Raw genomic sequence first — 26,394 nt, 5'->3', positions numbered from 1 at the left:
GTTATGATCAAATTGTGACTTTTACCCATGATGCTTTGCAGCACATCTTCCACTACACCACAGAGAAACAGAACAGTGGTGTCGTGAAGATTCCGGACACCAAAGGAGATGATGCCTGGAAAGTGTACTATGAAGAAACAGCACAGGAAATCGTGGATGAGTTCGCCATGAGATACGGAGTGGAATCTATCTACCAGGCCATGACGTAAGCCAAGAAATAAATAAATCTTGAGATTTACAGTCATAACCTCTGAGTAAATAAGTAACTACTAACAAACCTGTGAATATGTTGTGTATGCGTGGTGTTTTAGCAAAGTAAGGGTTTTAGTTCTCTGTTGTGTGTCTATTTTATTTTAGATTTTTTAGATTGTCATTTATCTATTTGTGTAGATTTTTGTTTTATTTAGCTTTTTATTTTTTTTGTTTAAATTTGTCTTCATTTTTTTGTCTCTTTCGTTGTATATTGTTTATTTATATTTGTAATTTTATTTTACTACACTGTGGAACAAACAGTGGAAAGAAAACATTAAATATGTGTTATTATTGAAAATATGGTTATAAATATGAACATTTTCACGAACACCGTGATACGTTTTCATTGTTTACTGTAGTAATAAACAGCATCAGCTCTGGATAATCTCATGTTTGTGTTCAGGCATTTTGCGTGTCTGTCATCAAAGTACATGTGTCCTGGTGTCCCTGCGGTCATGAGCACACTTCTGGCAAACATCAACGCTTACTATGCTCACACAACACAGTCTTCCAATAACGTCTCAGCATCAGACCGCTTCGCCGCATCAAACTTTGGGGTCTGTTATATGTTTTAATCACACACACACACATGATTAAAATAATGTCCTTCAGGTTAACATGCTTTTTAGTCAGAACATCTTTAAACATGACTGTTATGTGTTTATTCGTGTATTATATTTCTCATATTTAAATTTGTTGCAGAAAGAGAGATTTGTGAAACTGTTGGACCAGCTGCATAACTCTCTGAGGATTGATCTCTCGATGTACAGGGTAAATTCTCATAACATTCTCATAGATTTAACATCATACCTCTGATCTTTACATTTACACCACTGACCTGTCGTTGTGTTTGTGTTGCAGAATAATTTTCCCGCCAGCAGTCCAGAGAGGTTACAAGATCTGAAGTCCACCGTAGATCTTCTGACCAGCATCACTTTCTTCAGGATGAAGGTTCTTCTTCTTCTGTTTATGATTTATGATTTGATTCTCAATGACTATAAGTTATGATCGTTTTAACACATTGTACAACGTTGTGTTGAAGGTTGTAACAACATTTGTTGACCTTTATAAATTCTTAACATAAATCTCAGTGTAATGGTGTGTGTTTTTAGGTTCAGGAACTTCAGAGTCCACCCAGAGCAAGTCAAGTTGTTAAAGATTGCGTCAAAGCTTGTCTCAACTCAACTTATGAATATATATTTAATAACTGCCATGAACTGTACGGCCGAGAGTATCAGAATGACCCTGTGAGTATACAGTATATGTGTGTGTTTAGGTCTGTTGAAATTGCAATGCTGGTTTTTTTTCCATGAAACATGTAATCAGTTTTTAAGCAATTTAGGAACAAAGGCATAAATATCACGATATATGAATAGAATGATACGGTGCGTTAGAGTGGATAGAATGCATCTGTTTCTTTGCTGGTTTTCTGCTGTTTGGTTGCTGTTTAGACAAAATGCAGTTTGTCTTGAAGTTGTTTTATAGAAAATGAAATACTGATTTGAGTCGATGTGTCAGTGCAGTTATGATTCAAGAAGAGCCACAGTGAGTCGTGTTTACCACTGGCTCTCTCTCTCTCACTCTCTCTCTCTAAATGCACTTTCACTGCAGATCTGTATTAGTGAGATGGAAGACACATCTGGAGTTTTTGACACGTCATAACTGCCTGGACTGGCTCATGATCCGTGTGTGTGTTTGTGCATCTGTATGTGCATGCGTGGGTGTGTGTGGATGCATGCGCGTGTGTGTGTGTGCTCACGTATGTGTTTGTGCGTGCGTATGTGTATATGTGTGTGTGTGTGTGTGTGTGTATATGTGTTTGAGTATGTATGTGTACACGTTTGTGTGGGTGTATGCATAACTGTACAAATGTGACATACTCTCTTTAATTATTTTATTAACTCTTCTTACTTCTACTCAGTCTAAGACGGTTCCTCCTGAAGAACAGGGTCCAAGTATCAAGAATCTGGACTTCTGGTCTAAACTCATCACGCTCATTGTGTCGATTATAGAAGAGGATAAGAACTCATACACACCCTGTCTCAACCAGTGAGTTTCTCTTCTCAGTGCATGAAGAATATTACAGAAAAGAAAAAAAATACTTTAAGTCACAGAAAAAGAAGTATAAGGACAATGTGTATGTTTGGTACAGGTTCCCTCAGGAGCTAAATGTTGGGAAGATCAGTGCGGATGTGATGTGGAACATGTTTGCTCAGGATATGAAGTACGCTATGGAAGGTAAATGCTGACGAAGGGCCCTATCTTGCACCCAGCGCAATTGACTTTGTACACCGACGCATGTGTCATTCCTATTTTGCACCCGCGCAGAGCGCGCTTTTCCCTCCACAGAAGCACGTCGCTAAACTAGTGAATGAACTTGCGCTCCCGTGGCGGTTCAGCGCAAAAAAGGAGGCGTGTTCCGGCGCAAACAATCACTGGTGCTATTTTGCTTTTACATTAAACAATTGCGCCACTGACCAGAAAAAACCTAGTCTAAAGTCAGTGGCGCGTTGCGCGTTGTTCATTATGCTATTTTAAGGGCGCATGCTTGACCATAATGTATAGCGTGCACAACGCGCATACACTTTGCTCATGTAATCTACACAGATGCAACAGTTATTTTTGCAAATCATAAATTGTTACACTAAAAAAATATTAACACATGAGATGACGGAAATCATTGTGGTGTGCCACGAAGATGTGAAAAAATAGGCATAAATCTAGCTTACAAATTATTCAGGCTAATTGTAGTAATTAAGGATCAGACCTGTTTGCCCAATAGTGGCAAGACATATATGTATATAAGGACATCTGACAAATTGGTTTGTCCGTCAAGAACCAGGAAAAAAAATCGACTGAAAAACTGAAAAAACTGAAAGACTGAAAAAAAAGACTGTGAAATCACCTTTACCATAATGTAAGTACATTAAAAACCTTAGTCTTCAACTTACCAGTTGAGTTGAGATTGCTCATATTTTTGCGCCTGGTAAATACGCCATAATAATAGCAATCCATAATGGAACTTGCGCACCCGCTTTTAAAGGGAATGTTGGATGACGCTCTGATTGGTATATTTCACGTTAGGCCCAAACCACACCTATGAATAATGAAGCTACTTCAGACCAACCCATTTTAGATTTGCGCCGGGCGCAAGAGCCATTTATCCCGCCGGGAAAATAGCAACAGCGCCGAGACCCGCCCACAAAGTTACTTGCGCTTCGCGCTATGACACTTGCGTTTCAGATCGTTAAAATAGGGCCCCATATGTTCAGTCTCTTCTCAAAAAATGAAATATCATTTAAGAAGTGTTAAAGACAGAGAATTCCAGAACCTTTCTGTGTTTTTCTCATAAAATTGTGTCACAGTTGAAACTAAAACTGATGTGTTATTTTCTTTGTGAGATGAAATTGGTAAAACGATTATTGCCTTAAAAAATGAAAAGGAGCCATTTTCTTCAAGGGTTTCTTCTATTAACTTAAAAGACAATCAAGCAGTCCGTGTTCATAAGTGTGTTCTCTTCTGTGTGTCAGAGCATGAGAAACACAGACTGTGTAAGAGCGCTGACTACATGAACCTGCACTTCAAGGTCAAGTGGCTTTACAATGAATACTGCAAAGAGCTGCTGCACTTCAAAGATCGCGTACCTGAGTACCCCGCGTAAGACCACCATCATACACTTCCAGAAAAAAACTATGCATTGTGGGTTTGAGGGTTCTGTGCTCTATACTCTGGTCGTGTACTGCACACTTGAAAACTACAGAGGTAGTGTGAGCGCTGTGCTTTGTCTCAGTTTGTCTTTATGTGCTGTCAGATGGTTCGAGCCGTTTGTGATCCTCTGGTTGGATGAGAATGAAGAAGTATCCAGAGATTTTCTGCACGGAGCTCTGGTCAGAGACACCAAGGACGGGGTAAATATCACCTCAACATGAGCGTCAACACACATGCTAACATGAATACGTTATCATATCTGATAAATGATGTGACCAGTGTGACCATCAGATAGTATTAATAATTATTCATATAAATAATTGTCTAGTAGTTTATCAGATATAGAGATCTGGCTAGCAGTGGCTCTCCTGTTTTTGCCAAGTGGTTGATATCCTTAGGACAACATCATGTTTAATCTTTCAACCAGGATTATGTTCTTCTAGACCATTGTTTTCACTAATCATTTCCCTCTGATTTTAGGGGTAAGTTATGGTTAGGGATGGGGTTTGGTGTGGGTTTAGGTTTTATTTTAAAAAATGTTTTCCTTGGGTAAACAAAATATGTTGTCCTGAGGACATCAACCACTTGGCCAAATCAGGTTAAGCGCTAGCAGTATCTATAATATTTTTTCTAAAAGCGTTTTATTTTTTAAGAGACTGAAAAAAGCAGAATTCATGTAGATGTTCATAAATCTCCTCATATTTTTCGGTGGACTGATCTCTCTCTCTCGCTCTCTCTCTCTCTACAGTTTCAGCAGACATCTGAGCATGCGCTTTTCTCTTGCTCGGTTGTGGATGTCTTCTCTCAGCTCAACCAGAGCTTTGAGATCATCAGGAAGTTGGAGTGTCCTGATCCTCATATTGTTGGCAACTACATGAAGAGATTTGCCAAGGTGAACACAGCAGATATATCACTTACACACAAAACACCCACAAATACAGACATAAAAAACCCACACGTGCACAAACACTAACACCTGAGCCAATCTGTACTACTGAACTGATAACAAGAAAAACATAATTTATGATCTCTCCCTCAAAGAAGATTAATTCTCTCTCTCTCTCAGACCATAGGGAATGTTCTTCTGTCTTATGCTGACATCATTGCTAAGGATTTCCCCAATCACTGTCAGAAGGAGAAAGTGGTACTTTTTGCGTATTAATACTTTTCTGCACATGTATAATGTGGAAATCATATAAAATCATTGAATGTAATTTCACTTCTTTTCTGTATTTTTTTAGCCTTGTATCATCATTAATAATATCCAGCAGCTGAGGGTTCAGCTGGAGAAGATGTTTGAGGCCATGGGAGGAAAAAATGTTAGTAAAACCAGAACATACACACACACATGCACTGCAGTGGCGCCTCCAGAAATTTTTCATAGGGGTGGCTAGATGGGGCCACTTAAAATCTTGGGGTGGCACACCAAAACTATAAACCATAATTTCAGAATTGTATTCTACTGTTGTAGTAAACTGGCCTGTTGAAAACTATCAGAAAGACTTAAGGAAACTTCTACTGATATACTTATTATATTTAACATTATATACTTAACATTATATTTAATGTTACTAATGATATAATGTGCATAGACTAATAAAAGTACAGTTAACATTTTGAGTTGCACAACAATTCTGTTTTATTTTGCAATTATATTTGGCATAAGGTGTACATTTATTACAAACAAAACAGTTACTGGGGAAAAGTGTTACTGGGGATATGTTAACTAATCAGTATGTAATATAATTGTATTATCGTGTTAAGTAACAGTTAGTTAATCAATAAATAACGAATTCTGCAATAACTCCTGAAGAACTACTACTAATTATCTACTCATTAAGGTTCAAGAAAAATAACTAAGCAACTACTAATGAACAGTCATACAAATCCAACCTCATATTAGTTTTTTTATTTTATATACAGTACTGTGTGTGTTTGTTTTCCTCAGCATAAATGCCATTCAGTAAATTCAATTTTGTTGTTTTTGTATTATAAAATTATATTACATACGGATTAGTTAACACATCTTCTTTAGTAGTTAGTGACTTAAGTTTTAATAAATAATTAATTCTTCAAAAATTCCTTATTAGTTATGCAGTAAGTAAGATACAGTATTCTAAAGTGTTACCATAAACATGAATCAAAAAGCTTTAAGTGATTATGTCATGATTTGTAAATTAATGGGAACACTAAAAAAAACATACATTTCTCCAGATGATGTTACTATCTAGGCTAGCCATCAATTTCATTATTAGGGCCACGTGATCGTAACTTCACCTGTTGGTCAAGGAACACTTCTAACACCTGCTCTTGCCTTGTCCTGCAACACTTCTGTGACCAATGGTGCTGACTGTCCCTGGGCTGCTGCTGTCTGTTTTTCCTCGTCATTGTGTTCTGTCACTAATGGTGGCTGTGTATCTTTGTCATGCTGCTCTGTCTGTTCCTCTCCTCCATCCTCCTCCTCCTCACTATTACTAAGCCTCTGTTGCTCCCCTGCCATCTCTTTCACTCCTCCTTCTGTACATTTCTTCTTAAAATAAGAAGAGATGTCTGTGGACTTTCTCTTCTTTGTCTGAAAATTGACATAACATATACATGCACCAGCTAATGGCGTTAGTGATGAGGAAATAATGCTGATCTTGCAGTTCAAAAATTGTCCAGACAAAGAAGGTCCAGGTGTCAAAGTTTTTACTTTATTTGTTCAAGTCAAACAAAGTGAGATGTTTCCCAAAAGCATCTGAAAATCGGGTGTTTTCCAACCTCTAGTTATACTGTGCTTGTCTGCCACCATTATTTCTAGGCATCAAGGTTTGTGGTCTAATGGTGGAATTTCAACCTTGACTCATTTTTTTAAAAATAAGTTGTGCTATAATGCATCATAAGTTTGACTTAATTGGGTCAGGCCTAAAACATCACTGGATTTTGTATTGCTAAAAATGATTAAAATGTTTTATGAAAGCAATTACTGCATAAGTTCACATATATTGACTCTATCGTGCATAAATATGTTGATTCTATCATTTCCATCATGCATAAGTATATTGATTCTATCATTCAAACAATCTTGATTCTAATACTCATCTAAGTTAATATGATTTCTGATCTACTAACACAACTATGTTACAAACATTCCTATGAATACTTCTTCATGACCGGGGTAAATAACAGTTTCCATAGTATACAGGATATGATCAAAATTATACACAATATATTCCCCCCTTTGGGGCTCCATAAGAATCCCACATTTGATTAAGGCTAACAGAAGAGGAATATCTACTTCAAAGGGAATATATCAGCGTGAGCAAAATGAATCAATATAAATGATTAAACTCATTATTCCATATATATGCGTATAAGCCATAAAAGAAAAATCCATCTGACCCGACTAGGTTGTCTCGTAACACGGACAACTCCTGCTTATAACTATTTAAACATTGTCTTCTATATTAGATTGCAAATAGTTGATCATCACTGACCGAATACACCACCATTTGATGGTGAGGAGCAGATCTAGTAATTCGCTTAACTGCCTGCATGAAGCAAGGCCAAAAACACATTAATATCAGGATTGGTGTGACAATGCAGATTATCAGCATCAATATGTTATGCATTTTGGGAAATATGTTGTCAAGCCAGCCCCATATTGAATTATCTGAATCTACTTCACCCTTCGCTATCGCGATAGATAGCATTGAGATGTTGTGTATTCCTTGTTCGATGAGATGTCCATCTGCGTCGTTGTCTGGTATGTATGTGCAACAAGTCTCTCCAACCATAGCACACACACCTCCTTGTGCGAAAGTAAATTGATCCAGTACCAAACGATTTCTGAAGAGCAGTAAGACGTAATCCTTGTAGTTCTTCCTTGATTCCCTCCATCATGAGCTTCGTTGTGTTGATAAATGAAGACAACTCATATCTAGTGATCTCTACGTCGAGCATCAGTGATTCTACTCCCAATGCTGGAGCAAAAGCAACCGCAATCTTTTCTGCAACTGTCCATATGTGATGATTTTTTGTCACAGGGCTGTCTTGTAGGAAATTGAATAATCCTCTTCTCACTCGCTGTTGACTATCCATTGATCTATGAGGCAGAATAATAGCTCCTCCATGTGGCTGGACCAAAACACACAGTCCTGTCCAATTCTTTGGCAATGATAAATATACTTGATAGCCACACAGCCAGTAGTATCCTTCAATGACTCCCGTTCCCTTGTGATCAGGAACATGCACAGTTGAGCACGATGGACATTTTGCTCGTCCTCTTTCGGAAGTAAGTATGTACTGGTAAGTAACAATTGGCTGTGGTACTTCATGAGTAACAGTAACCATCGTAGCTGGGGGATTTACGTAGTCCGCGTAATGGAGACAGGCCATACAGCTTCGTCTGACCGATTCATTAACAGGTTTATAGATGTCTGGACATTTCCAGTCTGGTATTGTCCCCAGAGAGTAATTCTCTGTCTTTCTCTCATAACAGACTAGATTGTTAGGTACATGTTTAACAGTTGCTATCTGAGCAGAGAGTCTGCCAGGAAGAGGGTGTGGAATCCACATATCGTGCATCATAGTTTGCTCATGGGGGGGTAGCTTTAGTCCGTCTGCAAATATATTATCTATTGATCCCCGAAATTTGACATCAAGACCTTTGCTTAGTCCGGCAGCTGCTACTGCAGCCTTGGCTACTTCAAGTGTGTTGTTGGGATTCTGATGTGGCCACCAATCTCCTCCAGTGGTGCTGTGAGGAAAGTGAGCACAAACATAACAGTGTCTGGCAATATTCATTCTAACGGTATGATTTGTCAATCTCCACCACATGTTAGTAGCATAAGGATGAGGGGGATTGGGGTGATCCATCCATGCATCGGAGAGTGCTCCTCTCTTTCTGTTGATACTCTGTCTTTTCTGCCGGTGCTTAGATTCAAACGCTGGAACCAGTAGACCTCGGAACAAATGATCAGATGATGTTTCATTTACCCCAAAGTTTACCTGTCCCAAGGTAGTGTTCAAGGAATCCATGCCATTTTGGTCCATATCCATGCCATTTTTCATAATTATCGGTATTATGATTACACACGTTAAATGAACATCATAGAAGCTATGTCCCGCTCTCCACACAGTCCCTGAAATCTCCTGGGATGCCATGGATGTCTTCTCCCTTCTATTGTGATGGTTGCTAAGGTTCAATTTAACTCGTATCCTTCAGTGCGATAATTGAAGATCATCCACTGACCTGGTCTCAATCTGGATCCTGCTTTGAATCGTGTATGACAACTATGCGGTCTTAATGTCAAAGCCCCCGTATGTAGGTTAATTGAGGGCCAATGCAAATATTGAGTGTACACAGTTAAAGTCCATCTGGGTTTTCTCTCAGTCCATGAGTCTTCTTGTGTTGAAGTAAATCCTATGGCCAAAATGGCGCTATCATGGGTTAGCAATCTCAAAGTGTCCGTCCGTGGCTCTGGTTGTCTATGTTCAGAAAATACAGATGCATAACCGGAAATCACCAAGTAGTAATAGCACTGTCTCTCAGTACATTCACTTCTAGATGGAGAATAGAGCGATGTCCCTCTTACTCGGTCTGAAGGTAGTTGGCGGTGTGGAGAATTATTTGTATGATAAGGTCTGAACTTCTCTGCAAACTGTTCAAAGACAGATGTCATTACTTATGTACTCTTCGTCGAGACTGGGTGAGGTCACTAAAGGAGTTCTAACAAGGGTAACTAATATTTTAAAACTAACTATGTTCGTCCAGTGGGTGGCCCTCACCTTCACTAAAAGAGGTGGATCTTCCACTGGCCCTTTGCCCTTGTACTCCTACTCACAGTTCTAGTTCCTTGGGTAATGCGCACATTGGTATTCTCATTCCGTGATTGGTAAATTATGACGTGTAGTTTTCAAAGTGCTCCTTCCTCGGTCAACAACATGTCGGTGTCCAGGTTTTGTGAAGAAAAAGACAAAAGTTATCCCGACCAAGTTGTCGTAGTAAGCTGGGACAGCAACTTACTGTCCTACTGCCAGAACCGCTGGATCATGTTCCAGTATTTGCCGTGCTGCTGGTCCTAAGTGTCGTCTGGGGTACCCCGGTCATGCAGGATGTAGCACTACTCTCTCACTCCAGTATCGGTACTCCTGTGAATACTCGTCTTCTCGCAGCGGAAGATATCGTTTCCATCCTATTTTAACCTCCTGCTCCTTGCTGAACTTCTCTGCGGACGTCAGTTTGACGATCACCCAAAACTCTCTCTGGAACACCCAGTCTTGGCCTGTATATTGTGGTGATAGTAGCAAGAAAGAAAGAAAGAAAGAAAGAAAGAAAGAAAGAAAGAAAGAAAGAAAGAAAGAAAGAAAGAAAGAAAGAAAGAAAGAAAGAAAGAAAGAAAGAAACCACATAATGCATATCCTTTTCATTCACATCTTTTGGGGCCTTCGTATGGGCAAACTAAAAGGAAGGGAAAGGGGTTTTTGCCAAAAAATAACAATCAAAACATCAACTATCTTCCTGCCTATTTGTATCTAAAAGTATCCTACTAATACTACATACCCCAAAATGAAATACAATTCTAGACCTTCTCCCTTTTTTACATAAAAACAGAGTTATAACAGCAAAATAAAAATGGCACCCCATTTTTCTGTTGTGGTTTTGTGGCAAGCTAAGGTGTCTCATGCTCTTCGCATTTGTCCATTGCCATGATCATGGTTAACATAAATGCCTCAGAGTCATGCTGCACATTTATCTCTGTGTGCAGTAACATTTGTCTAGCTGTGGCCTTAACCAACAAAGATCTTAGTGTAGGGAGAACACAACAGAACAATATTGCAGACATGATTAACACAACAACAATCATTATTCCCACTTTGGTTAGCCATTCTCCCCAGAACCCAAATATTGAATCAAACCATGTCCCCAATGCTTTATCTCTTCCTGCATTAGCTGTTATTTCGTCTCTAAGGTTTTTCAACTTCTCCATAGCCTGGGTAAAAGACCCATCTGGGGCAGTATTATTAGGAATGTAAGTACAGAAATCTTCTCCAAACATTACATAGACTCCTCCTTTTTCTGCTAACAACCAATTCAGAGCTTCTCTGTTTTGCCAGGCCATTTTACTTGTTGGGGCTAGTTGTTCTTCAAGAGCTTTAAGTGCATTATTTTTTTTTGAGTAGTTAATAAACCTCTGCTGATTGTAATACAGATAATTTATCCATTCTGTGTTCTTATTCGGGGTAATCCATACAAAAATATCACATTTAACCTCATCTCTTGCTTTAAACTGGTGTGGGATATTCCTAGGTTGACCAATGGCGTCTATATAAACATTGGGGTCACTTTGGTAAGCCCTTTTCACTATTTTCTGTTTTGGTTCACTTTGTGCATTCTCATTTGGATCCCATGTAATCATGGTGACCTCCTGTTTTAGCTTAACCCTTGCACATAAACCTCTCCAATTTTTTGGTAGTGTTGTTCTTAGTTTGCTTCCTCCACATACCCAAAAGTAATCGGCCACAGCATTAACCTGAGTTTCATAGGATTCAATCAAGGGCCATCCTATTGTCATGTTTGGGCAATCTTCCCATCCTATAACTGTAAAGTTATCCTTGAGTGTAGCAGAAGCAAACCTATTGTCCCATTGTCTTTTTATCACTTCTGACTTCGCATATTTTTTTCTAAATGCCAAATAGTCATGCAATTCCCTTCAAACATCCCCACATTATTTCCATTCTTTTCATTCGTATTATTGTAGCATTCATATTCTAATGTATAATCTATTTCATAAACAGCCGGGATTTCAATCATATTCGTTGGAAGCTTCGCATTAATCTTCATACATTCCTCTCCCCACAATGAATGAGTGTAATAACATTCCCTATTTTCACGCCCTGCCAGGGCTAAACTCTCTGCATAACAAAAAGGAACAGTGTTTATTTTCATATTGCACTGCTTTGCATAATGTCCAGCGCAGTGTCTGTAATCATATGGGTTTGGCACAACAGTTAATTTACTTAATGGTGACGGGGTGCAAAACACACAACTGTCCATGTATGACTGATCTACTGTGAAATGTGCCCACCTGTACCATTCATTTTGAACAGCAATGTCCCAAAGTCTCTCATGTTGGGGCACTTCATCACACATTGAAATCGTAGGGTGTCCACTCAAGTGTTGACAAGTCGATGGTTGGGAATTCTTCTGCCAGCAGTTGTTCGAAGGATAATTCTGGGCTGGAATGCTCTGGGTCTGTGGTATGGTCTGCACCAGGCTCATCAGAAGTAATGCCGTGACCATGAGGTCCTGCATCTCCCTCCCGACTTGGGCCCGGCCGTGGTTCACCGGCGCCTGTTGGGCCTGGGGTGGCATGTGGTTCTGGTTTATGGCGGCTATCTCGAGCTGCACTATGTTCCCCATGTATGTCAGGATCGTAAACAGTCCTGATAGCATGTCCCTCCGGCTGTCTCGGTTTTGTGCTCTGTCTTGACTCATCGGGCTCCTGCTCTGGCTGTGAACCGTGCTCTGACTGCGCCGGCTCCGGCTCCTGGTATGGCTCCTCCTGCTGTGTCCTCTGCTCTGGCTCGTGCTGTGGGAGCTGCTCCTGTTGTCCCTATGTCCCCTAGGCGTCTCTGGCGCGGACTCTGGAATCCCCTCAGGGGTTCCCTGACTCGACTCTGACCTTCGTATGAAGTTGCTGATAGGTCCTCAGCTTCCTCGTCAGCTTGTTCAGGATCTCGTCGTCGCAGGTGGGGTATCCTGTGCAGTGATTCAAATGGTACCAAGTAGTGCTCCCTTCTACTTGCACTGCTGTTGGAGTTGCTCGTGTGACTGTGTAAGGCCCCTCCCACCGTGGCTCATTCCATCTCCTTCTGAAGACTCAAAGGTACACTTTATCCCCTGGAATGATTGCACATGGAATTTCTTCGTCCTCTCGGGGCCTGCTCCTGTGAAGATATAGCCTCATGTATAGCAGTTAATTGTCTCATATAAGTTCTCAACTCAACCTGCAATTGTTCCAGAGGCGGTCCATCATAAGGGCCTCTTAAAAAAGGTACTGGCATAGGTCTACCCGTGAGCATTTCATGTGGAGTCAAATTTGTAGTCCTATTAGTTTGCATGCGATATTTCATTAGTGCCAGAGGTAGGGCATCTACCCAGTTCTACTTGGTGTCTGCACAGATTTTGTTAATCTTTTAAGGTTCCGTTTGCCTTCTCAACCATTCCTTGAGATTGGGGATGGTAGACACAACCTAGGCGCTGTTTTATTCGCAGCTGTTGCAAGACAGTTTTTACAGTTCTTTGAATAAATGAGGAGCCGTTGTCCGAACTGATCTCAGATGGAATTCCAAACCTGGGAATCACTTCTCTTGTCAAAAACTTAATCACAGTCCCAGAGCCCTGGTCCTATGATGGTACAGCCTCCACCCATCTGCTGAATCTATCTATAATCACCAGCATCTATCTCTTGCCTCTGACCGAATTGTCCCTTTTCTTACATTATTCTGAGCACAAATATCACACTCTGTTAGGAAATCATCCACTGTCGCTTGCAAATAAGGTGACCAATATCCTTGTTGCTTGATTTTCCGAAGTATCTCATTTCGACCGCAATGATCAAATCCATGAGTCTCAGAAATTAACACAGTCAATAAGGCATGCGGTGCAATTATTAGTCCTTCATGAGATCGCCATACTCCATTTACATCCCTTGTGGCCCCCCTTTGCTGCCATACTGACTGTTCGACTGCACTTGCCTGTTCTTGTATGCGAGCAAGGTCTGTAATTCGGGGCTCGGGTTGTATCAACACCATGAGTGCCATTACAGCAGCTTGGCACCCTGAGGCTTTTCTAGCCTCCGCATCTGCAGCATTATTGCCTTGTATCACAAAGTCATTTCCCTTTTTGTGCGCTTGGCACTTAATGATACCCAGCAGTTTAGGTTGCATCATAGCCGAGATTAACTGTACAATCTGCTCGGCATGCTGTATTGGGGAACCATCACTTTTTCTGAACCCTCTTTGTTTCCAAACTGCTCCATAAAGATGACAAACTCCATGTGCATATGCAGAGTCTGTATAAATATTTACAATTTGCCCTTTTGCCAGCTGGCAAGCTGTGGTCAGAGCTTTCAACTCAGCCAACTGTGCTGAACAAGGCTGTTCACAGTGCTGAGAGATTACAGGAGTAAATTCACTTCCCTCTCGTTTAACCACAGCAAACACAGCATGATTTCCCAAATGGTCTCTGAAGCAAGAGCCATCTACAAAATAGTCAGCCACTGCATTTAGTATGGGTGTAGACTCTAAGTCTGGCCTGAGACGGGTAAAAGCCAGTGATTCAGCAACACAATCATGTGGTGTGCCTTCATTGTCCAGAGGTATATAATTTGCTGGATTTACAGTAGCACAATGTTTTAATGTTACATCTGGATATGTTAAAAGAGTTGAATATGCCAAGCTTCTGGCCTGTGTTAAAACAAATCTGCCTTGTTCCAACATTTCCACCACCTTGTGATGTGCATATATGATCACAGGGTATCCCATAGTCAAAGTAGAAGCATTCTCATAAGCATAATATACAGCTGCGAGTCCTTGATAACAAGGGGGATACCCCTGTGCTACACTGTCCAATTTCGTACTATAAAAAGCAATGGGTTGTTTTCCCCTTCCCTTACAAGGTTCCTGCATCAATACTGCAGATGCGTATCCCTCTTTTCTGTTGGCTACGTACAGGTGAAAGGGTTTCGTATAGTCAGGACTTGTCAGAGCTGAAGCACTTTGCAGTTCTCTTTTAATGGACTCAAATGCTATTGTAGCATCATTGTTCCATGTGAGTGTGGCTCTTAAATTTTGCTTCCCTGCCTCTTTCATCCAGGCTCTTAGTGGGGCAGTTTTGATTGCATAGTCCTCTATCCAATCTGAGCTGAAACCAGTCATGCCCAGGAATGTCATCATATGACCAACAGTCTGTGGAAGTGGCAGCTTGCTAATTCCTTCTAAATGGCTTTGTGATATTGCTTTGGTTTTATATAAAATCATTCTTCCCAAGTACTCTACTTGGGGAAGGCAATACTGTAACTTTGCCTTTGAGGCTTTATGTCCTCCTTCTGCTAATTTAGTCAGAACTTTAATGGAATCTCTGTGGCATTGTTCGAGTGTAGGGGCACAAATCCGTAAGTCATCCGCATACTGGAGAAGAGTGCTGTCTAGCACCAGATCTTCTAGATCAGCTTTTAACAGCTGATTGACTATGTGAGGGCTATGGCGGAACCCTTGAGGGACCCTAGTATAGGATATCTGTTTCCCCTCATATGTAAAAGCAAACAAATGTCTGCTACTTTCTGCCGATGGAATTCTGAAAAAGGCAGAACAAAGAAGCCCAGCAGCCGGCGTCAAGCCCTGTCCAGCCGGCCCAGCAGCCGGCGTCAAACCCTGTCAAGCCCCCTGGGGCTCCGCGCTCTGGCGCGTCCCCCAGGGCTAGGACTTCCCCTCCCAGCCCTGCCCCATCTGGACTTCCTCCTGTTTTTTATTGTTTGCCCCCACCCCCCCTCCCTTGTTTGTTATTTTTATTGAGTCACCCCAATCCCCTGTTTATTCTTGCCTGTCTGCCCTTGATTTTGTTTTCCATGTTTTGTTTGGTCTTGTCTTTGTCCCAGTCTGCCTTGTCTTGTTCGTGCCTTTTAGGAGCAACAGGTTGCTGCTCCTTAAGGCAGGGGTTCTGTCATGGTTTCACCTCTCCTGGTCAGGTATTTCTTGGTTTAGAGGTGGAATCATACAAAATCCTTTGTTTCATGTGGGGAGAGATGTTTTTTGACCTTGTGGTCTTCCATACTCTCCCCAAGTCGCGTCATCGTTCCTACCCTCCTGTTTCCTAGTTTGTGTTAATTAGCTTTCCTTGATTGTTTATCCCCTGCACCTGTTCCCTCTTGGTTCCTCTGCATTTAAAACATCCTCGTGTTCATTGTCCTGTGCTGGTTCATTGTGTATGTTCGTGAAAATCTCACCTTGCCTTGTATGCTGTTACTCGTTCTTGCTCTTGTTCCTGTCCCATTGATGTTAACTGTTTCATGCATGTTCTTGTACCTTGCCTTGTTCCTGTTTTCCTTTTGTCTAAGTAAGTGTTAGTTTAGTGTTTATATCAAGTGTTTGTTTTATAGTTTAATAAGTAGCGTCCTTGTTAGAGTTTATTATTTATCTAGTCTTGTTTTCCCCCTCGTGGGTTTTGTTTTGCCTGTTTGTCTTAGTCTTGTTATTTGTAAATAAATATCCCTGTTAACCCCTGACCTGCCGTCATCTGTCTGCCTGCAATTGGGTTCGTCCACGCAAACCATGACACTTCCTGCTCTAGTTTTCTCTTTTCTTCTCGTTTTTTGCTTTTGTCTTTTGGTTTATAGTTCTTCATTAGTCCCTCCATGTCCTCACACACTGTTACATCAAAGGTACCACTTTCTGGCCACGTTGTTCTTAAATTTTTAGTTCTTATGGCCCATTTTTTAGATATTCTTTCTATTAAGTCTCTACATACCGGGTATCAAGACCCCAACAGATCTACAGGTGTGGTTGACATATTTAAACAATGCACAAATCAACAATGTTTTTCTCAAATGTATTATTATTAAAAGAGTACAGAGATTAAAATGTATTTCATTTGTTTATTTAAGCATTAGGGTGCAAACCGATCTGGAGTTCTCTGGGGCTATTTCCATCACCAATTTTTTCAAAGTTACTGCCACAAACTGTTGAGGAACCACTTCTCCAGTTTCATTACAAGCACATAATACTTTACTTTTCAATTTACATATCGAGTTTCTGCATAGACTCTCAGCTCAGGGAAACCAATAAGGCGCCCAGTTTGTCCTCACCCTAAGGAAAACCCTTGCAATTCCCCTATCTCGAAGTAAGCTCCTTTGAGCCTACCAATGGGGATCCTCCGAATCAATAATGTTCTTGCTGTCAGACCTGAGGGATAATTAGATCTTTTATGCTGGTAATCACAGACTTCGTTCAGGGAGTGTTTCAATATATCTACCTTACAACAGTTTTTTACAATCTCCTCCCACTCTATGTAAGGCCACTCTGACTGAGCGGAGTCTAAATTTCGAATCTCTGTCAGTCGACTCAGTTACCAGTCTTTTCTTTCTTCTAACAGAATTTGTTCTACCCCTTCCGCATCAATGTATGTATCTTCCTTCCAAAAGTGATTTCCAATTCCCTTAGTTTCAGATAGTACTTTTCTCATGGTTTGTATCTTAGTCTGAAAGGCTTCTCCTCTCTCATAAGCAAGGCCTGGCCCCTCTTCAGCCATGCAAATTGTAATGCAGTGAACTGAAACAAAAACAAAATAAAGCAAAAGTCACCAATGGGGAAGAAAGTTCCAAAGCATGAAACTTTAATAATTAACTTATAACCAATGATCAATATGGGAATGAGGGTTTCATATCATTTTATAATAATCAAATGACAAGCATTTCTCAGGACTTCAAAAACTATTCAAAACTCCTATAATATCTTAAACCCATTATTTCAAGAGAAAATGCTCTATTCATAATAGTTTTTCTGTCTTTCTCCCTTGCTCCTTGTTCCCTTTACACATGCTCACTCACACACACACACAACTCTGGGACTGTGGCCAGCAGCCCCTCCTTCTACTCCTAAGTTTTTCTCATCTCCTCAGAACACTGACACAGACAAAACAGAACATTTATTCTACATCCCCATGTAGTTCTCTTTATAAATACACAATAAATACATCCCTTCTCATAACAGGCACTCTTATTAACTCTGCCCTCTCAGAGCAGGCAGGTGCCCTCTCCAAGCGGGCATCTCTAATAATTATTAAATAAATGTCTAGACATCTCATTCATTCTTCCACATTCATTCTTTCCTTTGAGACCTGGAACCCTCCTGCAATTCTAGTGTCAATTAGTTCTAGGAGAATCTTTTTACAGACATCAACACCACCCAGAACACACCTCCGGCGGACCACACAGATGACAAAATTTAAACTCTAAGCAAAAGTATGCTCACCTGTATTGTTCTCCTGATCTGTGCAGTCAGCCGGATGGCCCGCCCTCGGGTGTTGTCAGATGCCTTCAGCCTCTTCCACTCCTGGCTTGCTCGCCAAATATGATGAGGAAAAAATGCTGATCCTGCAGTTCAAAAATTGCTCAGACAAAGAAGGTGCAGGTGTCAAAGTTTTTACTTTATTTGTTCAAGTCAAACAAAGTGAGATGTTTCCCAAAAGCATCTGAAAATCGGGTGTTTTCCAACCTCTGGTTATAGTGAAACTACTCAGAGGTGTTTCCTTTCGAAACCAATCAGGTAAATTCTCGCTATCTCTTATTTTTTATTATCCAACTGTCCTTGTCTGCCACCATTATTTCTAGGCATCAAGGTTTGTGGTCTAATGGTGGAATTTCAACCTTGACTCATTTTAAATTAAAAATGATTAAAATGTTTTATGAAAGCAATTACTGTAAAAGTTCACATATATTGATTCTATCATGCATAAATATGTTGATTCAATCATTTCCATCATGCATAAGTATATTGATTCTATCATTCAAACAATCTTGATTCTAATACTCATCTAAGTTCATATGATTTCTGATCTACTAACACAACTATGTTACAAACATTCCTATGAATACTTCTTCCTAACTGGGGTAAATAACAGTCCCCATAGTATACAGGATATGATCAAAATTATACACAATATTAGCTAGGTAACTCTTGTCAAAACGTGTCAAAGACACATCAAAAAGCTGCTGTAACAGTATACTGTAACTATTTGGCACTTAAAAAGCACGTCACGACACATAATTCCCTGTCTTCTTTTACTAAAGAATATTTTTGACTTATTTACTTACCGGTAGTCTTCTTCGTCTTCTTTCTTAATTTCTTTTGAAATTGTTGACCGACGGGCACACGCTGAGCAACAGCGGCATGGATGGAGGGGCGGCGGAGGGGCAGAGTTCTGTGTGCGATCGAAGGTCTAGAGCGGCTTGCCTGGCTGTGCATTATTGATGAAATGCATAAATGATGCTACTAAAATGTAAACTGGCCAGTTGGGTGACCAGGAGTCGGCCAGGGGTGGCAGTGGCCACCCCTGGCCACCCCCTGGTGGCGCCATTGATGCACTGACAGCAAATGTTGTAAATATTATTGGTCATATGTGGTGTATATTATTATTGTGATGTTAAACAGATGGACTCCTAGTTGCATTTATTTGTGAACATCAGAATTAAAAGTCTGTGTGTTTTTCTGCAGTTGAATGTTGAGGCCAGTGACTTTATGAAAGATCTGCAGGTCAAACTTAACAACGTTATGGATGATCTGAGCCGGATCTTTGCCGTCAGGTAAGATAGAGATGTTTCCCAAAAAATATTAAAAAACATAAGGAAAATAATCTTGTCTCACTGCAATGCATTCTGGGATTGTCTTCTCCATGAAATCTTCAGAATCTGGCTAAATCCCCGTATTTTATGAGGTTTGGCGGTTTTGTGTCCCACACAGCTTTCAGCCGCACATCGAGGAGAGTGTGAGACAGATGGGAGACATTCTGAGTCAGGTAAAAGGAGCAAATTTACCTGCCAACGGAAATGGCAGCCTGGCGCAGGACGCAGATTACGTCCTCCAGCCCATCATGGACTTTCTGGACAGCAAGTGAGATTTACAGATGTCAACACATCAGATCTGATGAAACAGCAGTGGCTGTGTCTGAAACCGCTCCCTATCTCCTATATAGTCCACTATAACGGGTGTCCGACATTTTGGTGTCCGAATCCTGAGCGAACTAATTCACTCCCTGCATTCAATCACTCTTTTTTACCACAATGCACTCTGATTTTGAGTGTACATTTGATACACTCACTATTTCACATGATACAAAACGTGACGACCGCTTGATAAGAATCAGCTGGAAGAGAGTGACTGTTAATGTCATGAATGCACATTTTTACACTTGTGTTTGTTCTTGTTGACAGTTATTTTTGTGTTTCTGGGAATAAACAGATTAAATTAATTCTATAAATGCTTTATTTGAAATATATTAAATAATTGTATTAAACATAATAAACATTAAAGTAAATAAACATGGCAAACAGTTGTTTTATTTCTCTTAATTAAAAAATAAGACGAAATTGAACTTTTTTTATTAAATAGTCCATGAAGCCACACAGGTGCATTATAACCGTAATATCGATCTCCACAACAGAATTGTCAGACACGGGTTATATGACGTCAGTGTCCGAAATCGTTCACTTCTTTTCATTCACTTTTCCCCATATAGTGGACTTTTTAGTATTCGCTATTTCGGGAATAGTGAAGGAGTGAGGAGTTTCAGACACAGCAACTTTGTCAAGCTTTTAAAACACACCTTTTTTGTTTATTACATTGCTAATTTATCAAAGACATGAGCCGACTACATCCAAGCATGGATATTTATTTATCATTTACAGGCTCCTGATCAGATCTGATGTGTATGTTTCTTTTCTTTCAGTTTAACTCTGTTCGCTAAGATCTGTGAGAAGACTGTTCTAAAGCGGGTTCTGAAGGAGCTGTGGAAGCTGGTCATGAACACAATGGAGAAAACCATTGTCTTACCGCCACTGACCGACCAAACGGTGTGTGTGTTTGTGTGTGGATGGGTGTGTGTGTTCACTTACGCAAAGAAAATATATTCTCCTGTATAAGACGGTCAACAGAGGAAATCGTTTAATACATATATGAAAATAAATAGAATAATACATTGCATATATATCCATCCATCCATTTTCTACCGCTTATCCGAACTACCTCGGGTCACGGGGAGCCTGCGCCTATCTCAGGAGTCATCGGGCATCAAGGCCATTGCATATATATATATTACAAAATTACAATATGTTGAACAACACATAAAGAATGACTGCCTTTCATATATTAAAAAAATATAGACGTTTCATCGTCAATCGCGACTGGTTCGAAGTGAACTTTCATAAAATTTCATAAAAACATAAACACAAACCTTGCATTACAAGTGTTTTATGATTGTCAAAACATTTGATCATTTCATTACTTCCAATTTTAATTGAACTGTTCCTTTCAATTTTGAGCACAAACCATACAAAGGTTGTAAAATGTATTGTTCAGTGCATTTAACTATTTGCAAAGATTTTATTTAAACAATCTTTTTTATTTTATTTTAATCATAACCTATTAACCCCCTTCTAAAGCCACACTGCCCTTGAGGATGTTTTTTCTTTTTTTCCTTTGTTTATTTACATGCACAGAATTACTCCCATATAATTTATCCCATATAAAATAGCAAATTAACTAATTAACTAATTTTGTTGTTTGCATCAGTAAACTGTTGGAATGTTCGACATTTCTATCATTGAACACTAAACAGTTGATGAATATTGAATGTTTAGTCATTCACAGTGTGTCCTGTGTTGCACAGCACTCTTTCAACTTTAAAATCCCCGTAAACCCCCACCGTAAATTTAGATCGTTTTTGCTTGCATATTTTGATGCATTTCCAAGTGAAATGGAATTTCTAATTGTCACGGTGCACAAATGGACTCAAATGCAGTCATGGGCGTAAATGTCATTTAACAGTAGGGGGGGACAATACATAAAATTTTTCTCGAGGGCAATTTTTGGAGGGGACAAATAATACAGTCAAAATTGTACTTAATACGACACTAATCGACAATATGCATTAGGTTTATGGGTTTATCATGCAGACTTGCAGTCATATTATAACTGAACTGAACTGTGAACAATAAAGGTTTTTCCATTTATATAGGCTATATTTTTTGTCTTTGTTGTGAAGACAGGAACTACCCATAATACAACATGTTGACATTGAGTCACTTTTTTAAACAGTTTTAAAATGTTATCCTGCTTTATACTGCAACATTGTTTGACAAAGTCACCGTACATCGACATTATTGAGTGGTTGTTATTTTCCCCTGTAGTGCTCAATCTCCGCTAACAAACTTTGTTCATGTTCGTGTATCCAAACAAACTTAAATTCTGTGTTGTAGTCGTTGATGAATCGCCCGAGTTAGTAAACTGAATGTTTAGTTTATCCGCCGCGCACATACTGAACACAATAGATGATGAGAAAACGATCCTCTTCAACTGAATGAACGCTGAGCACCTTTTGTGGACATTAGATATAGTGCCAACATCACAAAACTGTCACCGGTATGTGCGTGACTGTGTGTGACACGGGATCTGAATGACAGGATCGGTGGTTAATTGTGGCCGTTAATGTTCACATCATGACAGGTCGCTTAAAATATAACAATGAATGCGAAACGGCTTCGGCGTGTCAGTTGCAGTGTGTGACGTCCTATGTAACAAGCTAACGTTAACTAACTAAGTAACGTTTTAATCGCTAACATAACAGATTCATGAAAAAGTACATCGGTAATCAGCATTTTTTAAACAACTAATTTATTAATGAATCAGCATCAACTACATTAAAGAGAATCACTTCATTTAACGTGAATAAAATATATTTCTTACTGGAGTTCAACAACCACTGATGAACTGAGTTCATAACTGACTGAATGTGTTGCGCAATGCGCAGGTGAGATTAACGTGGATTGGGCCAAACCATTGTGAGAGGCAGGGGGAGCTCAACAGTTTCTTAATTTAAAACGCGATTTTTGCTTTTGTATTTTCTACCAATTACACAATTAGATTAGATAAACGTAAATATATATTTATGACAATAGCGAATTTAACTGATCGAGGGGGGGGGACAACCCTCGGATAGAGGGGGACATGTCCCCTCCGTCCCCCCCGGGATTTACGCCCATGAATGCAGGTAAGGTACAACACGGTTTATTAGACAGGCTCCATAGAAAAAACAAAAGGAAGGCAGGGGAACTCTTGCCCAACACTCAGATATAAAGCTGGCAGCCAAAACCAAAAATCCACAATATCCGGGAAGGGTAAACGGGAACCAAGGAAGAACCAAATGGGGAAAAATAAATCCAAACCGGCTCACGGGTTGCCACATTCCTACAGATTAATATGAATAGGTAAAGCACAAAGCACTGCGACAGCGACACAGCGCAGCGGCAGCGACACACAGCGGAGCGGCAGCGACACACAGCGGAGCGGCAGCGACACACAGCGGAGCGGCAGCGGCAGCGGCAGCGACAGCGACACAGTAACAAACAATTTACATCGCCACAATGAGAGCTGGCACAGCCAAGCTCAAATAGGAAAAGCAGCGATCAGGAACAGGTGGTGGTAATTAGTGAAAACAAGGAGGCAAACAAGGTACCAGACGATCGAAATCTGTAAGACAGAAAATACAGCAGAGAAAATAAAACACCAACCAAAATACAAAAAACAACAGGCAAAGCCTGACACTAATGAGAAAAATAGCGGGTATGTCTTTCATCTTTCTCTGCAATTGCATTGGATGTATAAAACATATGTTAAATTTTGAAATGGTATCGAATTTTTTTTATTGCAATGTTGTGTTTAGTCAGGGTCCTCTAGTGGCAACGAGTCCCTAAGCAGCCATTTAGTTCGCTTATAAGGAGGTCCGGCTCTGGTCTGCACACTAATGATGTCAGCATATATTATCCCCGAGGCCCCCCCCATCAAACACACAAACATAATGTCATTTATACAGTGAATCTGTATGAGTGTCATGTGTTATACTGTGTACGTGTGTGTTGTTTTGTGTGTTTTCATTCTCTTCATCATCTTCATCAGATGATTGTAAGTATAAATTTGTGAGAAAAAAATCTTAGTGTTTTTTCCCTTTTTTGCGTAATCAGTCTGAACCTGTCTTCCTATCACAACATCGCTCACTACTCTCTTGTCTCTCTCTCTCTCTCTCTCTCTCTCTCTGTAACTCTAGCATGATGCATGTCAGCTCGTTCCCATCAATGAGCGTTCAAGTCTGTGCTTCTTTTTTCTGTCCTTCACTTCCCATTTCTCTCTCCAATCACATTGTAACTGTGTGATCCAGTGGGGTGGCTGACGATCAGAGAGACTCGCCTAATGTTTCACCCAAAAATCCACTGAAACACATTCAGACCTGTCGTAAAATCATAGAAAAGCACAATCCTGGGATGAAAAGTGAACTGACATATTTTCAATTAACTAACAGATCAGAGTTTTGTTTATTTGTAATGAGGTGTTGTCTTTCTCTGTAGGGAACACAGCTCATCTTTAACGCTGCAAAGGAGTTGGGTCAGCTCTCTAAACTGAAGGTGTGTGTTATTCCATTACTGTTTTCTTTAAATATCTTGTGCTCAGATGATGACGCCGTTGTGTAACCACTGATGTTTGTATTCAGGAGCACATGGTGCGAGAGGAGGCAAAGGCTCTGACCCCTAAACAGTGTGCTGTTATTGAGCTTGCGCTGGACACTATAAAGGTTAGATTAAACACAACCAACAGCTCTATTCAGATTGTAATGTTTCTGTTGGTTAAACACTGATGTTGTGTGTTTTTGACTGTGTTTGTAACAGCAATACTTTCATGCTGGTGGTGTGGGCTTGAAAAAGACGTTTTTGGAGAAGAGTCCAGACCTGCAGTCTCTGCGTTACGCTCTCTCTCTCTACACACAAGCCACTGACAAACTTATCAGGAAATTTGTTCTATCCCAGCACACTCAGGGTACAACCACACACAAACACACAATGACTTTCTGTTATTATTACCGTATTTCTGTTGTTATTCTCCTTAGGACTTTCAGGAGACATGATTGGGACTATGAGAGCACATACGTACATGTTATGTGTCACGAATCATTTATGTTTTCTTTTGTCTGTAGTTCATGGAGGTAAAGGTGTGCGTTACACCAACAGTGAAGATGTTTATCCAGAGAAAGGTTTGTGTCTCACATCAGTTATATTCATGTGATAACATTCATCTACATAAAAAAGAGATTTATTATCATTAACTCAAACTATTATGTTTGTTGAAATCAAATTAAATGTTATATTTAATATAATTTAAAAAACGTATTTAAAGTGTGAAATTAACTTAAATAATTTTGAGAAGAGACAATACAATTATTAACTGGAATAAATAAAAACTTAGCTAAAATTTATGAATATAATATAAAAACATGACTAAAGACTTACCATAAATATTGAAAACTAAAAATGACTTAAAATATTATTGAAATAATAAAAATAAAATAGAAATAAACAGCAGAACATAAATTTTTAAAGGACTTTTAACAGGGTGTCCTTCAATTGACCCTTCGCAAGCCGTTAGATTGACCATCGATCTGACCAATCATGACGCCGATTTCATGTGCCCCATGAATATGGATGAGTACCGAAATATACGGTATATTAAATATTATATATTAAAGTGCTCTGCCAATTTATGCTTCCCTATCAAATTGTGCTACCTCCATACAAAACAGGACTAACCCCTCCCCAAACCCTTACACCTAAATTACCCCTCCCTCAACCCCATCACAACACGAGGATAGCACAATTTTATGGGTAGCATAAATTGACAGAACACTTTAGCATCGATAAACTCCGCCCTTATCGGTTCTGCTTTTGGTCCTCAGGAAAAAAAGTTACAGCCCAATATAGTTATTGCTACGTTAACGTTATCGTACACATTTTATCTCAACAGTTGTTTACAATTTCCATAACACCAAGAATTTGGTTCATGCATATTTGTTATTCTCAGCAGAGCGCGCGAGGTGGCACGTCACGTGTCTCTCGCGCAGTTTGTGTCTACACATTGTGCACACAGAAAGACACTCTTAATTCACGACGGTGCAGAGAACTAAACGTTCAAAAGTGTGGTTACACTTCACCAAAGTTGATCCTGACAGTGTCATTGCTGGTAGACAAGAGTACAAAAACTTTGCTTGTAAGGGTGGAAACACAAGTAATCTGTCAAACACCTGTCAAGAGTGTATCCTGTACAGACAAAGAGATACGCTGTTTTTGACTGCCAAGCCCAATCTAGTTCATCTCTTGATGTCCCATCTTCGTCAGGTATGTATGCTGAATGCTAACAAACGTTACTTGAACTCTGACATCCTTTATATTTGCTTATACCATACACCCTATTTAAAACAACTGTAAATTCGACTGATTAATAAAAAACTGGTTTCCATAACATTCAAACTATACTAATTCCACATGGGAAAAAGAAAATTACACATTTAATCCATTTTCTATTAACTAGTTAATGTACTCATTAACTTAGCATGAGTTGAGAATTAAAGTAACGGTATCATCTGCTGGTTTGGACGCATATATAGGTGGGAGATGTTGTTAATTATTGTTACCTCAAATCCTGAATGTATCCCTTGAATGCATATTGCAGAGCTTGCTGTCTGAAAACAGCATCTAATTTTTCCAGAAATTCTTCCCTGTTTCCCCAGGGCGTGCACGCATTTATACTGGGCACTGTCGGACATAGCAACAGGAACGAAGTGGGTGCAGGGTTATG

At 39.8% G+C, this 26,394-nt stretch overlaps 1 protein-coding gene across 1 annotated transcript in view; it reads left to right on the top strand.

Moving 5' to 3' along the window:
- LOC130415337 (protein unc-13 homolog A) overlaps positions 1 to 26,394 on the top strand; it is a 114,308-nt gene that overhangs the window by 39,533 nt on the left and 48,381 nt on the right. The window contains exons 20-38 of the mRNA XM_056740948.1: positions 42 to 205; positions 656 to 809; positions 955 to 1,023; positions 1,114 to 1,203; positions 1,365 to 1,499; positions 2,174 to 2,301; positions 2,405 to 2,490; positions 3,783 to 3,909; positions 4,064 to 4,160; positions 4,709 to 4,852; positions 5,027 to 5,104; positions 5,202 to 5,279; positions 19,216 to 19,304; positions 19,462 to 19,611; positions 20,447 to 20,570; positions 24,117 to 24,173; positions 24,260 to 24,340; positions 24,435 to 24,582; positions 24,740 to 24,796. Coding sequence (XP_056596926.1) covers positions 42 to 205; positions 656 to 809; positions 955 to 1,023; positions 1,114 to 1,203; positions 1,365 to 1,499; positions 2,174 to 2,301; positions 2,405 to 2,490; positions 3,783 to 3,909; positions 4,064 to 4,160; positions 4,709 to 4,852; positions 5,027 to 5,104; positions 5,202 to 5,279; positions 19,216 to 19,304; positions 19,462 to 19,611; positions 20,447 to 20,570; positions 24,117 to 24,173; positions 24,260 to 24,340; positions 24,435 to 24,582; positions 24,740 to 24,796 — 2,056 coding nt within the window. The remainder of the gene's footprint in view (positions 1 to 41; positions 206 to 655; positions 810 to 954; positions 1,024 to 1,113; positions 1,204 to 1,364; positions 1,500 to 2,173; positions 2,302 to 2,404; positions 2,491 to 3,782; positions 3,910 to 4,063; positions 4,161 to 4,708; positions 4,853 to 5,026; positions 5,105 to 5,201; positions 5,280 to 19,215; positions 19,305 to 19,461; positions 19,612 to 20,446; positions 20,571 to 24,116; positions 24,174 to 24,259; positions 24,341 to 24,434; positions 24,583 to 24,739; positions 24,797 to 26,394) is intronic.

Source organism: Triplophysa dalaica, chromosome 3, assembly GCF_015846415.1.
Source record: "Triplophysa dalaica isolate WHDGS20190420 chromosome 3, ASM1584641v1, whole genome shotgun sequence".
NCBI lineage: Eukaryota > Metazoa > Chordata > Actinopteri > Cypriniformes > Nemacheilidae > Triplophysa > Triplophysa dalaica.
The sequence above is the reverse complement of the archived record's forward strand: the minus strand, read 5'-3'. Positions and strand labels throughout refer to the sequence as shown.